The 16,477-nt window shown below is 38.6% G+C and overlaps 1 protein-coding gene across 1 annotated transcript; it reads right to left on the bottom strand.

Annotated features, from left to right (window-relative positions):
* Positions 1-6,336: 6,336 nt before the first annotated feature.
* On the bottom strand, positions 6,337-15,369 carry mtfr1l (mitochondrial fission regulator 1-like). The gene is made up of 7 exons (XM_061743869.1): positions 15,259-15,369; positions 12,305-12,465; positions 12,070-12,177; positions 10,561-10,670; positions 10,137-10,348; positions 8,189-8,576; positions 6,337-8,099 (listed from the first exon to the last, which is right to left on the bottom strand). Exons 2-7 carry the CDS (start codon positions 12,317-12,319, stop codon positions 7,982-7,984), a joined length of 951 nt encoding a protein of 316 aa, XP_061599853.1. The 5' UTR covers positions 12,320-12,465; positions 15,259-15,369; the 3' UTR covers positions 6,337-7,981.
* Positions 15,370-16,477: the final 1,108 nt, after the last annotated feature.

The raw sequence follows: 16,477 nt of genomic DNA, 5'->3' as shown, positions 1-16,477 counted from the left end.
TAAAGTCGTAATATTATGAGAATAAAGTCGTAATATTATGAGAATAAAGTCATAATATTACGAGAATAAAGTCGTAAAATTCCGATAATAAAGTTGTGACATTACGAGAATAAAGTCGTAATGAATAAAGTGGTAATTTATGAGAATAAAGTCATAATATTATGAAAATAAAGTGGTAATTTATGAGAACTCTAACAGGAAGAGCATCTTCTCCCTGTGTTAAAATGAAGAATATTGAGCATCTTGTGAAGTTATATTTATATATTTATAATATATTACAACTTTATTCTCGTAATATTACGACTTTATTCTCGTAATATTATGACTTTATTCTCATAATTTTACGACTTTATTCTCATTACATTATGACTTTATTCTCGTAATTTCCTTTTTTTGTTTGGCCCTAATACTCCGTCGTAGGACTGAGAGATATCTTGTTCTGAAAAGATTTTGAACTTCAGCACTGAACTGAAAAAAAGGGAAATATGTTCATTGCGCTCTAAAATCAAGAGGCCAAGCAATGCCGCACTGAAGTATGTGCAGTTCCACCGTACGCACGCAGTTTACTTTGCATCACAAAGCCACCGTCTGTAAAGGGCAAAGCTACTAATGAGACTGAAACACTTCAGATGCTCAAAAATAGAAACACAGTCAGTTCAATTGAGCTCCAGCAGCTTTGGTGACCATTGTGAGTCATAAGTGTGAGTTGTGTGTCTTGATGGCGAGCGGGGGTGTGTGTGTGCGTGGGTGACACGCATGGGGGAGGTGGGCGACTGGGAGCCGCAGACGAGCACTTGTGTTCCCCCAGACCCTTGTCACTCACTCGCTTCATTCAGACGGCCGTTGCTATGATACAGTTTGGAAAATGACACTCGCAGATGAACACATAAAAGCTGGTACGTATTTGCACCTTCTGGAAATTTTCTTTCTATTTCAGACACAATTGAAGCGTCTTGCCCATATCAAGGCAATGTGAAGACCAAGATGGGCTCTTTTGCATTGGGGACTCCACATGTTGGTAGCTAAGCCAACAAAAATCATTCACTAGCTTAAATATGTCTACTTTAACCAACTGATGACACTTTGAAAGCATTTGAAAGGAACATTTTCTGTCCTAATGAGGAGGTTCATCATGAAGCTCGGTGCTATTTCCAAAGTTATAAGCCATTCAGTCTTGAAAAGAACATACCTTGGAGAAAAAAAAGGATGCACCTTCACAACCTTTAACTGTCCTGTCTTTGACGTACTTTTAACAGCAGTTAAGGTTCAAATTGAAACCAATTTAAAACATGTATTTTTTTCCCACGAATATTCTGACTTATAGGAAAAGATAGCTTTATAATGTATTATGCCATAAGAGTAAATTATATCAAGATTGAGAGCAAGTTCCAGATAATCTATTGGATAAAATCTGCAGCAGCATAATACAAAAACACAAAAGTATAACACAAAAATGACAAATGTGAACTCAGAGACTTAAACCGACATGTGGCCTCTCCATGTTTCTGTTTCATTTGTGCTTTTTAGGTCGTTTTGTCTTTTTCGTAGTTGATTTGAGACTTTGTGATTGTTTTTGCTTAACCTTTTGTTGCAATTGTTTTGTCTGTCGTTGTGTTACCTTTCTTTGTTTTCATTTTGTCTCTGTGCAGTCGGTGCAATAATGTGATTATTTTTCATCTCTTAAAAATCATGTGGTGTATTTAATGTTTCTTTGTGAGTATTTATGCCATTTTTGCAGTTGTTGGTGAACATTTTGCTTCCTTATCTACAACTATCATACTCTGAATGTGGTTGTGTTGGTTCACGTTTCAAGAGATTACTTTAACCCAGCAGTAGCTTCCCTTCTTTGCCTTCCTGTTAAACTCAGGATAGTTTTCAAAAGTCTTCTACCTGTTCAAAGAACCCTAAAAGGACCTTTCCACATCTTCTTTTCAAGAACTTGTAGCTCCATATCATCCCATCTGAGCACTTTACTCTCAGATGGGTGTCTTATTTGTGGTTCCTACAGTTTCCAAAAGTAGAAGTCTGTTATCAGGCTCCTCTCTGTGGAATAACCTCCCAGTTAGTGTTTGGGATGCAGACACCCACTCTACCCGGACTCCCTTTCCTGTTATCTCAAACCCCCATTTGGTCAAGGCAGATGGCCTTTCTCCCTGAATCTGCTCCAGGTTTGTTTTTTTAACTTGAATGAGTGTGTTCCTCTCCATTATCCCCTCATTCTTGCTCAGAGTGGGGGACTGCACCGAAATGAAGATTTTACACAATCTGTTAGCCAGCCGTAGAGAGTATGTGCCCATTTGGTGCAGTTTGTAGTCGTTTTTTCCCTCCTTGTCGTCACTCTCTTAATAGTAATTTTGAAAGGTTTTATGTCTCTGTTGTTTTGTGTTCTTGTATTTAAAAAAGAAAACTCCCGCACACCTTCTTCTCACCGTACACTAGTTTATTAGGCCAACGTTTCGGTCATAGACCTTTTTCAAGGCATCCTGCCTTGAAAAAGGCCGCCGACGGGGGCAGGTGCACCAGCCCCTACGAAAGCGGGCCCCCCGGAGCCAAAGGCGCGCCCAGATGCAAGGGCACAAAGATCAGTTTTAACCGTCATAAATCTGGGAGTGACCTTTGACAGTCAAAGCTAAAATGTTTCTAAGTCGACATGACCAGTATAAGGCGCTCCATGCCCGGAACTAGCTCGCGGTTAGAAGATTGCAATGCACTTAGGAGTCTCCCAGTCTTCTCTTAATCGTCTTCAACTCGTGCAAAATGCTGCTGCCCGTCTTTTAACCAACACTAACTGGCGTGTGCACATCATCCCTGTTCTTAACTCCTTTAATTGGCTTCCTGTCCTTTATAAAATTGATTTTAAACTTTTGATGTCTGTTTTTAAAGCTCTTAATAGCTTTGCACGCTTGTATTTATCCAGCTTTTAACTGTCTGTAATCCCAATAGAGCGCTGAGGTCAACTAATCAACTTTTGCTTGAAGTCCTGAGGTCAAAATATAAACACTGGGGTGACCGAGCCGTTTCCGGTGCCGTCCCCCAGGCGTCCCTGGAATAAGCTCCCCGCCGAGATGCGGCTTTTTTCTGACCTCTGCATTTTTAAATCTAGGCTAAAAACCCACCTATTTAAGAAGCCTTTTAACACCCAGTAGGGTGAGGAAACTTTTATCCTATTAGATTTTGTTGTATTTTATTGTTTTTGATTGTTCTTATTTATCCTCCTTTATATCTATTACTTGCTGTAAAGCACTTTGGCACACCAAAAGGCTGTTGTAAAGTGCCAAATAAATAAAGCACATTACATAACATTATTTGTGTAAAATGTTCTGTGTATATGCTGTAAACTTGCTTTATGACTCGTCTTCATCAGTTTGTGTTAATTTGTGATACAATTGTAGTCTTTTTGTTACCAACAAAACATGTTAACTGTCACATCTTGGGGTCTTGGGCCTTTACCTAGGAACCTATTCCACATTAAAGATATGAATTGCTTCAAATGATGCCCCATCAAAATAGGATCAGCCTCTTTATTTTAGAATACTTAAGCTTGTGGAGGATATTCCCATAAAGTTGCCATGTGTCAATAATCAATACCTACTGCTACAGTCTGTTACACTCAGGCTGTGGGAGTGATGGCAGACAGACTCATCCGTCTTCCCCTGGGCTGCCTTGGGCTCTGCTCAGCTGGTACATATCCTCCCTGCTGTAGCCGTGCTTGGCAAATTCGTCAGACGGATTAATCAAAGCCAAAAAACCCTCAGCCTGCCCCGTTCAGAGAAAAACCTCACCCAACTCTTTCACCACAAAAGCACGTCCTCTGATTATACTGCTGCCTCTGGGCAGCATGGGAAATAGAATGGCGCACTAGAGGGAATTTTCTTTTTCTAATGACAGGACCTCTTATAAAAAGCTTCTCTGCAACGTAAGAGGGCATTGATGGAAAGCTCTGAGGCTCAGGGAGATGGAGGTGCCATGCTGACCAGTCAGAAAGACGGATGCTTTTTCTCGTAAAGTGTTTTCTGCTTCACTAGCCCTTATTGCAGCACGGGAGCTTGGCTGGAGATTCTGCTCCATGTGATGAAATTTCTCTGAACTGCGGAAGAGAATCATTGCTAAGTGGAAAGAAGAAGTATTGATGTCATAAATATTAAGAAAATACTTTTTATTTGAACACTAAAGTGGAGGTCAAGTTATTGCCGGTCATAAGGTTCTAGGTGAAAGTCCACGTCATCAGTGCAGAAACTCGTCAGGCCCCGATCAGACTTGCACGTTTTCTTTTAGAGTGCAGGATCCCTCAGAGCGTGCAGGACTTCTCTGAATTATTTCTAACCATAATGATGAAAATGTGTCAATGTCACTTTGAACCGAGGGTCTGTATTTATAGGTTTAACTAAGTTAATTTTGACACAGGACACATCTCCCTGCATCTAAAATAGGTAGGAGGTCCATCATGGAGGTGATGAGGGACAAAGTAGGCCAAGGACTCACAGAAAATAGACTGTGAATCACAGAGGAGCCGGATTATCCTGGGAAAGAACAGGAAATGGGAAATAATGTGGGCTAACAATAATCCTGGAAATTAAAGGCGCATGAGCGCTGATGAAGGAATAAAGACAAGAGGTATCGCAAGTGATGGCATTGTCATCCCAAAGGACAATAATGGGACAAATATAAATAAAAGGACAATATCAATGTGTCATTTGTTTGAAGGCTGTTGTTGAGTAGTGTCAGTGGAAAAATCTATGTATTTGTACATTTAGACTTTTTTTAATGACAAAATTCACTTGGTGACTTTAAACTTCTTCAGACACCTAAACACATTAACAACGCTAATCCGTAAACATGCTATTGAAATATTTTTATAGGCTTCATATATCACTTAATGAGGGGTGTATAATATCTGACAAAATGTTGTTTTTAACTGTAATTTAAAAAAAATACAATTAAATAAACTGAGATGACAAAATGTATAATAAATAGAATGCAATGATCTGCAAACCTTTTAAAGCCAATGTTTAAGTGGAAACAGTGCACTGCTTTTGGTGCGGTAGGTTTCTGTTTGAATTTACACCTGTAGCAGATGTTCAGCAGCTGGTCAGGGCAGGGGACCAAGCTCACACACTTCAGGAAAACCATGAACAGGAGACCAGACGAGATCCCAGATGCTGGAGACACGCCAGCACTCAACGCTGGGGTGTGACATGAAGGTACGGCGTAGATGGAAATGAAAGAGCCAAGATCCTGCAGAGTTTCAAAATCCAGTCTGATAAACTGGTGATGGCTGACCAATGAGACTTTGTGGTGTTAGGCAAACTCCAGAATAAAGCTCTAGTGACGGACACAACAATCCCAAGAAAACAGCAATATTAAGGAGGATTTCTGCTGCTTAACACTGTTGTAATTATTTTTACATAATGAACCTACTGTCTTCAGTAACTGATACGGTTTGACTGTAGGGAGTTTTGCACTTGTATATGTGTTATTTTAATACATGCATAATGTGATCTGACATGAGATTAATTAAGAATACAAAGCGACTCGAAAGTAAGGAACACATTGGAGAAATTTGAGATTCGGTATCATCCCCAACGACACTCGGAATTGTGAAGTGGGTAACCAGTGGGGATGGAACCAGCTAAATTCCAATAGAAAGACTATTCAACTACCAAAAGACCAGCTGTTTCATGGACATTATCTGTTAAGGAGATGTCATTTGGATGGCAGAATATGTCATTCAGCTTCTCTGAGGCCTTCAGATTCTTGGAAATGCCAGAAAGCCACTTTTCTATCATGGATGCCGGTTTTTGTATCGTACAATGGTGCAAGAAAAAAAAGAGAGGAAATGGATGAACTCTTCCCACTTCAGCCTGTAAGATGTGGTGCACATGCTTTCCAATTAAGAAAATAAATAAATACAATTTTAACTTTCATTCTTAGATCTGGACTTGAGGAAGAAGCAATGTTTCTGAACTTGTTTCCATACAGTTTTAACTTTCCATGGGGAAAGAAAATGCTGAACTGCCCGTGCAGCCTTTCAATGACTGATGAACTTAAACTGCCACAACAGGATGTTCTTTAAAAAGGAATCGTGTCATCGGCCTAAACCTGCAGCCAATTGGCTTTAGCTGTTTGAGATGTGTTGCTGGAATCAGATTGAAAAAAAAGAAAAATAACTTAAGACTCATGACTTTGATTAATGAGGCATGTAAAATGAAACATTAAATCTTCATTTGCTTTATTTGTAAGTCTCTTGTAAAAACAGATCACGTCTTTTGCTTGCCTGCACTGACCCCATGCGGCCATGTATATTACTGCAACCAAACAACAAAGAATTATTCAGAATTTCAAAACATCTCCAGTCTTTATTTACAAGCATGACAAAAACTAAAATAAAGATACACAGGGTGGTGACAGAGAGTTCATTGCTACAGAGAGGTATGGTGGTTACATGCACTCAAACTAATAGAAAGTCAAAACAAAGCAAAGTTCCCCAACTTATCAGGATGCAGTAGGTAGAGTGAGCTGTGTAAGGTTCAGCATTTCAGGTACGGACAGCCTACATATTTGAATTTTATCGCTTTCTCAAAAGGTGAAATGAACTGCTGAGAAGTAGAAGCTACAGGGGAGTTCCAGTGATGATTACTTAAAAACTTACATTAAAGGACATCATCTTTGTTCACTCCAAACATTGCAACCCATATAATATCTCAGGAGTAATTACTGAAAAACATTCAGGACTATAACACAGAGCTGATAGAGATGGTAACAGTTTGGAAACATTTAAAGTTGAGGGTGATGGACCATTCAGGTCAAACAATGAGGGGCAGACTGGTTAAAACATACCCATGGCACTAAGAGGTGGGGTAAAAAAACAACAAAACAAAAAAAACAGGCAGTAAGATAGTGGTAAGGCTTTCAAACAAAGATTTTATCCATTATCACACGTGCTTTTCTGCACACAAAATGAGGAAAAAGCTGCCTTACACAAATCTTGGTTTAATTTGTTCAAAGGAAAACGGCTTGTTTATTGTTGCATTCATTAATATTTTTCCGCCTGTTACGTCAATCAGTTAGGGCACTGAGCACACAGGGACACGCTTCTGTCTTTCAGCTACGTCATTGAAGTTTTTTCACGTTTCAAATCAGCATCTTGTGGTTAAGTTGCAATCTATATACTAATGAAAAACAAAAGGCGAGGCAAAAGAGGCGCACATTTTCAAAACTAAGTTGTGGAAATGAAATGATCAGAAGCAGAAACGTTAAATGTTATATTTTCCCATACACACCAAGATAGGATATAGTAAGTCACTGCATTTACACTAGAGCTGTTTCATAGGGACATAAAACATATTCTAGTAAATAGACTTCCCTATGTGAGTGACTAAAAACAAAACACACGCAAAAAAAAGTTTGCAGTGAAAAGAAACAAACATAGGACTCCTTATGGTAACTTTAACAACATCCTTTCAGGAAGACAAATTACCTAATTAAAGTTGGAAATGTTGGTAATGATAATGGCTTCAATAACAGCCTCTTCTGTGGCTTTCTATAAAATCTCCCAGATTCATGTGGGCCAGCGAACTGGTCACCAGTAGATTTAGGTGTTGAGTCTTTAATGAAAGAGAGAAATAAGCTGAACGTAATGTGCAACTCAGTGCTGATGTTTATTATGTGGCTGTTTGTCCTCAGACTGAACCAGGGCTGTGGATTTTGGTTTGGGATGTCAAGGACAAACTGGGTTTTTTTTGTTCCAACTCTGGCTGACCATTATAGCCTTGGCTCTGAGGGGTGAGGCTATGGATCCATGGGTACATGTTCCACGGGAAAAGGCCTAAAATATTAGAATGAAGGTGTAAAAAGAGCTTAGCAAAAGCATTTTGAAGTAGATAAAGGAAAAGTCAATAAGCTTAAAGAAACGATGCAACACAAAACTCTACAGTTTTCTCCTGACTTGCACAGAGCAGCAAGATCAGTTTTGATTATTGTATTACTTCATCTTCACAGCAGCAGTATCTTCTTCCTTCAGGACGAACTTTTTCCTTAGAGCCTCAGAAATTAGCAGGGCCGAGTCCTCCTCCCTGAGGGACGCGCAGCCTCTATTGTACCTAAACGGCACAAACACCAAACACACAATCTTTACCTGCAAATAAACAAATTGTGAACTCTGTTTTTTTATTATGAAAACTTCTCTCACCTGTCTTTGCTCATCTTCATGCGGTTCATGTCCTTCAGGATGTCCATGACATCAGCAAAACTGGTGGACTTTGATAGGGACACTGTATCATCCTCCGCCTCCTGGAAGTCCATGGTGGGCCTGTCCAGATCGAAGGTTGCCGATGCCGTCATGGAAACAGATGGCAGAGGGTCAGGGACCAGGTCAGGGACCAGCTCCGACACCACCGAGACAACATCTTCCTCTTCTTCCTCGTCCTCCTCCTCCTCTTCCTCCGTGACATCACTTATGACAAAGGAAGCGGGAGCCGCGGTGGATGGAAGGTAGGACGCGGTTTCAAAAGGCGCCATGGAAAAGCTCATGCTCGTGTCGTCTGGTGAGAGCAGATCGGGGGTCAGGGGATTGGAGCCTGAAATAAAAGATCACAAATGAGTCCGTCTGTTCACTTCTTTTTCATCCGGTGACTTTCATGCTCTCAGTACTCTTCCATGCAGATTGCATGACTGAACATTGAAATATTAGAGATATTTTTCATTTTCAGCTTTTATCAGTTGTGTCCAATGTGAATTTAAAGCATAAACAAGGTTATACAACTGCTGCTTTCAGTCCGCTATTTCTCCATGTTTGTTGATGAGTGGACTGACCATTTACAATCTGACTTATTCACAGTTCCAAGTAAATCAAATTTTCTCTTGACAGAATTTGATTATTTCATGAGAAAACAATTTATGATTGATAAGAGTTGCATGACACAATTTTTGTTTTACATCCATCAAATGTGAAATAGCAGACTGACACATTGAAAGTGTACCAATTTTTGAGTTAACTTTGTGAACTTAGTTTACCTATGACAGCTGACGATCTGCTTCATCCTTTTTCTGCCGTTCACGAAAACATTTCGGTTTAAAATCAAAAGCAGCACCAAACATGAAACTATTCCACTTTTTTATTGTGTATGCTGAACTGCTGAACTGTCAACAACCAACTGTGACCTTACAGCAGAGGTAATCTTTACTCACTGACCTACAAACCTGCTATCTGCTACTAAGAGGCCACAACATCTCAGCAGAATAGGGCTAAAGGAGAATCAGGGCAGTTGACTTGGCAACAGGACAATCAGCTTCAAGAAGACAATAACTCAGTGTTAAAGGCACTCAACTCAGATCAACAGAATCTTAAATCTGCAGGGCTCTGAGCAGCTTCACAAGCCATAGTCTTTGAAATCAAAGAATACCTTGTATGCTTCAGTGTGCTGCAGCGATTTTGCAGATTTGAGTCCAAGAATCAGAATATACCGTGTAGGGCTGGGCGATATATTTTAATATATTTTTATAGATTTTTTTTTTTTTTTTTTTTAATAGATTTTAATATATATTGATATATTTTCAAACGCGATATGGTACGAGAAAATATCGTTTATATCGATTTAAAAAAAAAAAAAAAAAAAAAAATTATGATTTTGATATAGCTTATTTTGTGACAAATTGACTTGAATGTTTTATTTGAGATTTGCACAAATGTTTTGTTATTTGCACAACTATCAACCTCAGTTGAAAAGTCTGCCTGTTATTGTACAGTGTATTTGAATGTAATTGTTATGCAGGAAAGGGATATTTGTTTTATTTTATTCAAGAAGCATTTTTATTCTATATAGGCAGGCAGTTTATTTTTATTTCATTTGTTTTATACATTTTGATATTGTGCAGTTAATAAATGTACCTGTGTGACATTTGGCACGAGGCTTTGTATTAAAACTGACTGTTTTTTTTAAGGGTTTGCCTCAGAAAAAAATGAAGCTAACAGAGATGCTATGCTATAATGATTTGGGGGAAACCCCAATTATGGCACAGAAAAAATATCGAGATATATATCGAGTATCGCCATTCCGCTAGAAAATATCGAGATATGACTTTTGGTCCATATCGCCCAGCCCTAATACCGTGGTACATGTCTCACAAGGGTTACGTACCAGAATCGCTTGCAACAATCTTGGCAATCTGAGCTCGGAGTCTGCTGAGCTCATCCTGCAGGGCTGTGGTGCGATTCAGTGCTGTTACCCCAGGTTTCCTTAGCCCTTCCATCCTTTTACCCTCCCTACGAAAGTTGGGCACAGACGAGTTCCTGTGGAGCACCAGGAGCGGTGTGGGCCGCCATTCATGTTTCAAAGGACGTGCGTCACTCCTGAAAACAGAGGAGTCATAAGAGTCACCAAAAGCTATAATGCAGCAAAAACCACCACATCCAATCAACATATTGCACAGCATTTCTACCATTTACATATGTGCAACTAATAAGCTGGAACATCAGCTTGAGGTCAAATGATATAAAAGAGGAATGACTTTGCACTATTGCATAACTATCCCATTTGTCTGTGGGCATGACTGCACATTTACCTCACTCTGGCATATGTCTCTTCTTCATCTGCAGCAATCCAAGCTATATCTGCCAGAGTTGGAACAAGGGGGCCGTCTGTTGGGCGAAGAGTAGGCAAGCCAGGCAACTCCTGTTGCACAAGAACATAGGATAAGGCCATTTAAACAATAGTACATTTAGCAGAAGTAATAACAGGGTGTCTACAGGTTTGACTAAGTTAGATTTAAGACTTTTTAATACAATTTTCAAACTAAATGTAACACTAAAAAGACAGTCACACACTGTAAACACAATGTAACAGTGTAACTATGTAAATGCACAAACACTTGAAACGTAATATCACTTATGTTACTTGAAGCTCTCCGTTAACGGTGGCGGTGCAAAAGATGTTGATTTGAGGCTGGCGTTTGCGGCTGTAGCAAAAGCTACGTGTTTTCCGCTCTGCATATGAGACTCCAGCGCTTTGATCCCCATTGTGCCCAACTTAAAACGTTTATAGAAAACCACAGTAACCCTCGCATCTTTGGGCACAGCTTTCAGCCACCACGAGGAACTGGAATTTGCGAGCCATTTGTCGCTAAATTTACATTTACCCATATTTGCTTGCCTTGTCACGAGACTACAAGACTACTAAGAAATCTAGTGCTGAAGTCAAGGTTACCAGATCTGGCTCACAGGTTCCAGCCCTAGCCCGATGTAAAGCCTGGCAAAATAATGAAACACCAGCCCAAATGATACATTCTCTATAACCATAAATTATTAAATGCATAATAGATTTCAAGTCATAAGCGAATTAAGCTTCACAACACCACTAAATAACACAACACTGGCCCTGCGATGGACTGGCGACCTGTCCAGGGTGTAACCCCTGCCTCTCGCCTGAAAATTAGTTGGGATAGGCTCCAGCAGACCCCCGTGACCCTGCAAAGGATAAAGCGGGTATAGATAATGGATGGATGGAACACCACTAAATAGCCAAGAAAGGTTCAGGCTCCAAACAAAGACTACAATTAAATTGAGAAGATTTAGGCAAAGAAAATATCAGTGAGTTTATTGTGTACATTTGTACTTTTCTCTGCCATAATGGCAACTTTTTCGTTGATAATTTCTCCTAAATATTTTGGTAAAAACAAGGAAAAGCAGTCCAAATTTTATCAACCCACCCAGGCCTATATTTTTCAGCCCAAAGCCAAATGAAGCCCAATTGGGCAGAAACCTGCTCAATCTGGCAACACCGTCAAGCAAACGCATCAACTGGTAAACAGATTTAGATTCAGATTCTCCTAGAACAATTAAATAAAACATTCCTATTCAAAGTGTAAAAAAACGTTTTAATGATGACTGGATAAATTCCCTCTAAAATTATGTTGAAAAAATGAAGACCCTTGGAATGATATTCAACACAAATTAAGACATTTAGAGGCCTTATTTTAGGTAATTGGAATCTAAGACTTTTTAAGGACCCCGGCCACCCTGAATAAGGCAGGATAGTTTCAAGAGAGTCGGGTAACACAGGATGACAGATCTACCTGGAAACATGCTCTTTGAGGGGGTTTAAGTGGAAGAGTAGAACCTATTCTTCTCACAACACTACGGGCTGATCCATGAGGCTTATTCTGCCAAATCGGTATAACTTCCTGCAAAAAATGCAAACACAGAAAAAAAAAATCATTGAAGGGCTTTCTTTACAATCATATGGCTAAAAATTAGTGTTACTTATATATTACAATAGCATTGTCAATAATAGTTGGGACACAAACTTACTGTTCCTGTTTCCATGATGAGAGTTGGTACGTCTCATTCGGTGGGAAGTTGCACACCAATGCTTGGTGCTTGCAGAGTCTTTAGACGAAGTGGTTCAGTTACCATATGTCATGTTAGTGGGATTATTCCTGGGGATTAAAATAAGTAACTGGCTCAAAGATCTGTTGAGACACAAGCAGGAGAAATTCAATGTATTGTTACCGCAAATTGAAGACAGAGAGACAAACACTGTATTTTTATTTTGTTTTACAAAATCTTTCCTGTGTTTTGAAGAATCAGAATCCGAATCTGTTTTATTTGGCCAAGTCAGGTCAAACAAAACAAGGAATTTGACTCACTTATTTTCGCTCACTGTACAGTAAATAGGAACTCTTATTAACATATAATACAATTACAATTTTAAAAAAGTGAAAGGTGCAGCAGTATGAGATAGACATGGTTTTTGAAAGGTGCATTGTTACAGCATATGATTGTGTTATTATTATTATCATTGCACAATGATTGATTACTCTGAGACTCCATGAGTGATAGAGGTCTATCCTAACATTTTTTATACTCGTTACTAGTGTCAAGACTCAAAATGTAAATAATTATTTTTTCAAAGACAATGACTTTTCACATTTTCAGCATTTGAAATGTTTTCTTTGCACCATTTTCCTTCAAATATCACAGCTTTTACAGAATGAGGGAATAACTGCTAAATTAATCAGTTAGGTGATAAATCAAAAATGTTAAAACATTCCAATTGGTTTTCGTCTCAATTATCAAATATAACGCAATAGCTATAACCTGAGAGTTATATCAATATCCAAACTATTGCACATAATAGTTTTTTTTTTTTTTTTTTCAACAGCACAGTCTCCAGCTCAGACTCCTTCAGGTTCCTGGGATCCACAATCTCCCGGGACGTGAAGTGGTCCCCCCACATTAACTCTGTCAGAAAGAAGGCGCAGCAGAGGTTGTACTTCCTGCGTCAGCTCAGGAAGTTTAACCTGCCACAGCAGCTGTTGATCACCTTTTACTCTGCCATCATATAGTCCGTCCTCTGCTCTTCCATCACTGTCTGGTTTGGATCGGCCACCAAACTGGACAGGCACAGACTGCAACGGACAATCAGGACTGCAGAGAGGATAGTTGGGACTAATCTCCCATCTATCGATGACCTGTACCGGTCCAGGAAACGGGCAGGTAACATCTCTGCAGACCCCTCACACCCAGGGCACAGTCTGTTCCAACTCCTCCCCTCTGGACGGCGCTACAGAGCTCTGTACGCTAAAACCTCCAGACACAGAGACAGTTTCTTCCCCCAAGCGGTTGCTCTGATGAACTCTCACAAATAACAGTCTCAGAGTAACCAAACACGTGCAATAATAATCATCTAGCACCTTCGGTAATAATCATGTCTGCCTCACTCTGCTGCACCTCTCACTTTTGTATTTCTTTTGTATAATTTTTTGTATTTTTTGTATAATTTGTCTTGTAAAATTGTAAATAGGTTATTTTTATTCAGAACTGTCCTTTTCTCTACCTCAAACTGCTGCACCTTTAAATGTTTATTCTGTACATATGACAAGAAATACCACATTTGTTTATTTGTTTATTTTACTGCCTAAAGATCGAAATTACCGGAGTCAAATGCCTTGTTGGACAATGTTCGAACTTGGCCAATAAAGATGATTCTGATGTGAGTAGGGGTGGGCAAAAATATCGATATGGCAATATATCGCGATACTTTTCCAGCCGATTCAATATCGATATTAAAAATTTGAATATCGATTTTTTTTATTTATTTTTTTTTTTATCCCCGATTTTTTTCCCATTATATCACCCAGTGCTCCTACCTAAGTGACAGTCCTGGGCATTGCCACTCTCTACCAACCCTGGGAGGGCCCTGCACTGAGCTCAGGTTTTATTTCACGTTTTATTTAATTTTATAATTTATTTTTTATATAACACAATTGCCTGTCCTTAAAAAATGAAAAATAATGGACAGAGGTTTATTTATTTATGGATTTATATCTATACTGACTGATCACTGATCCTGTCCTTGGTTTTAGTACCATCTTTCTTGTGTTTATTATCATTTGCCACATAATTAAAGCAACCTCATACTAAATTTAATGTTAATTTCATATGATGTAAATAATATGAAAAACATATACAAATATGTTGTAACTTTAGCTTGTATAGTTATAATAAAACATTGTTTTGACTCAGTTTGTCCCATGAATTGTCACTATAATCTGATGAACGTGCAACTCGGATTTTAAGATCCATCACTATCATCTGATGTACATGTATACAACTTGGATTTTAAGATGTGTAATGCATTTTTACATTTTTCGGTGAACTATGTAGAATATAATAATCGGGATATCGCAATGTGTATCGTATCGTGGCTCAAGTATCGTGATGCGTATCGTATCGTGAGGTCCTTCCCAATACCCACCCCTAGATGTGAGTGTTCAGTGCTCATGGACACTCCCAATAACCTTTAATAAAGGGATGTATTTTGGTAGATAACCTCTCAATGACGTGAGAATGACCCTAAGGAAGGAAACATGTGCACACCCAAGATCAACATGTAAACCTGATGTCTGAAAGGAAACATCTGTGGTATTTAGAGACTGTAACATGAGGCTGCATTAAACTCTCACAATAAACACGTTTAGTGACGCTACTACAATCATTAAGTAAATAAGCCACCCGACTCAGACGAGCAACGCTGCATTCTGCAAACACATTCCGTCTATAAAAGATGACACTGCACGGCAGAGAGCATGTTGATGATATTAATGATATGATCTGACCGGTTTGGCTCAGTTTAACAACAGTCGCGGATAGCTTAGCAAGTTAGCTTGAGCTGCAAGCTTGACAACTAGAAACAGTTTTATTTCACGGACGCATAATTTGTTTGGGTGGATTTAAATCCATGCAATAACGCTTTAACTTACAGAGGAGCGACGTAGTTGGAGGTGAAATATCTCCGTGTCACTGAAAACGACCGACTTCGTCTTTCACTCTGTTGCCGTTCCTAAGGCCTTACGCATGCGCATAGCCTTCTGCGACGTGATTGGCTGGAGCCTTCTATTGTTCCCGCAGCCGAGTCGCGCAACAGCGCCCCCTGCAGGCGGAAGTGAGGAATGAATCAGAATCAGGTTACTCGGTTTATTGGCCAAGTCAGGTCAAACCAGACAGGGAATTTGACTGATTATTTGCGCTCATTGTACAGTAAATAGACAAATGACAGCTCTTATTAACATATGTACAATTTTTTTTTAAAGAGTGAAAGGTGAAGCCGTATGAGGTAGACAACGTTATTGAAAGGTGTTTGTTACAGCATATGATTGTGGTGATTATTATTATTATTATTATTATTATTATTATTATTATTATTATTATTATTATTATTATTATTATTATTATTATTATTATTGCACAGTGGTTGATTACTCTGCTTTCATTTTTAATGTAGTTTTTACTTGGTGTATATAATATATTTGGTGTGTTTAATTTTGTGCTATACTGCACTTTACAATATGTTGCACACGAAGCTGCAGACCCCTCACACCCAGGACACAGTCTGTTTGAGTCTCAGAGTAATCAATCACTGTGCAATAATAATAATAATAATAATAATAATAATAATAATAATAATAATAATAATAATAATAATAATAATAATAATAATAATAATAATAATAATAATAATAATAATAATAATAATAATAACAACCACAATCATATGCTGTACCAATGCAGCTTTCAATAACCATGTCTACCTCATACTGCTGCACATTTCAGTTTTTTTTTATTGTATATATGTCAATAAGAGCTGTCATTTGTCTATTTATTGTACAGTGAGCAAAAATAACCAGAGTCAAATTCCCTGTCCTGTTTGACCTGACTTGGCCAATAAACCTGATTCTGAATCTGATTCTAAACTGTATTTCATGCAACAGTAACAAAAAACATTGAATATACTGTATTATATTAAATTCTAATTTCCAATCATCTTCAAGCCTCTGTAATTGAATGTTGTGATCGATCATATCAAATGCAGCTCAGATCTTACAGAAGAAGTACAAATAGAAATCTATTGTCTGAGGCTATGCAGAGACTGTTGAGCTTTTTCTATTGTTTAAACTTTAAAGTGACCCAATTCTGACTGAA

The sequence above is a fragment of the Cololabis saira genome, chromosome 16 (assembly GCF_033807715.1).
Source record: "Cololabis saira isolate AMF1-May2022 chromosome 16, fColSai1.1, whole genome shotgun sequence".
NCBI lineage: Eukaryota > Metazoa > Chordata > Actinopteri > Beloniformes > Belonidae > Cololabis > Cololabis saira.
Note: the sequence above shows the minus strand (reverse complement) of the source record. Positions and strands in the feature narration are given on the sequence as shown.

Coding starts and splice junctions, on each gene's coding strand:
- mtfr1l (XM_061743869.1), bottom strand. Junction 10,671..12,069: donor CTCAAAGAGCATGTTTCCAG/GTAGATCTGTCA, acceptor CTTGTGCAACAG/GAGTTGCCTGGCTTGCCTAC. Junction 8,577..10,136: donor GATTGTTGCAAGCGATTCTG/GTACGTAACCCT, acceptor CTTTTATTTCAG/GCTCCAATCCCCTGACCCCC.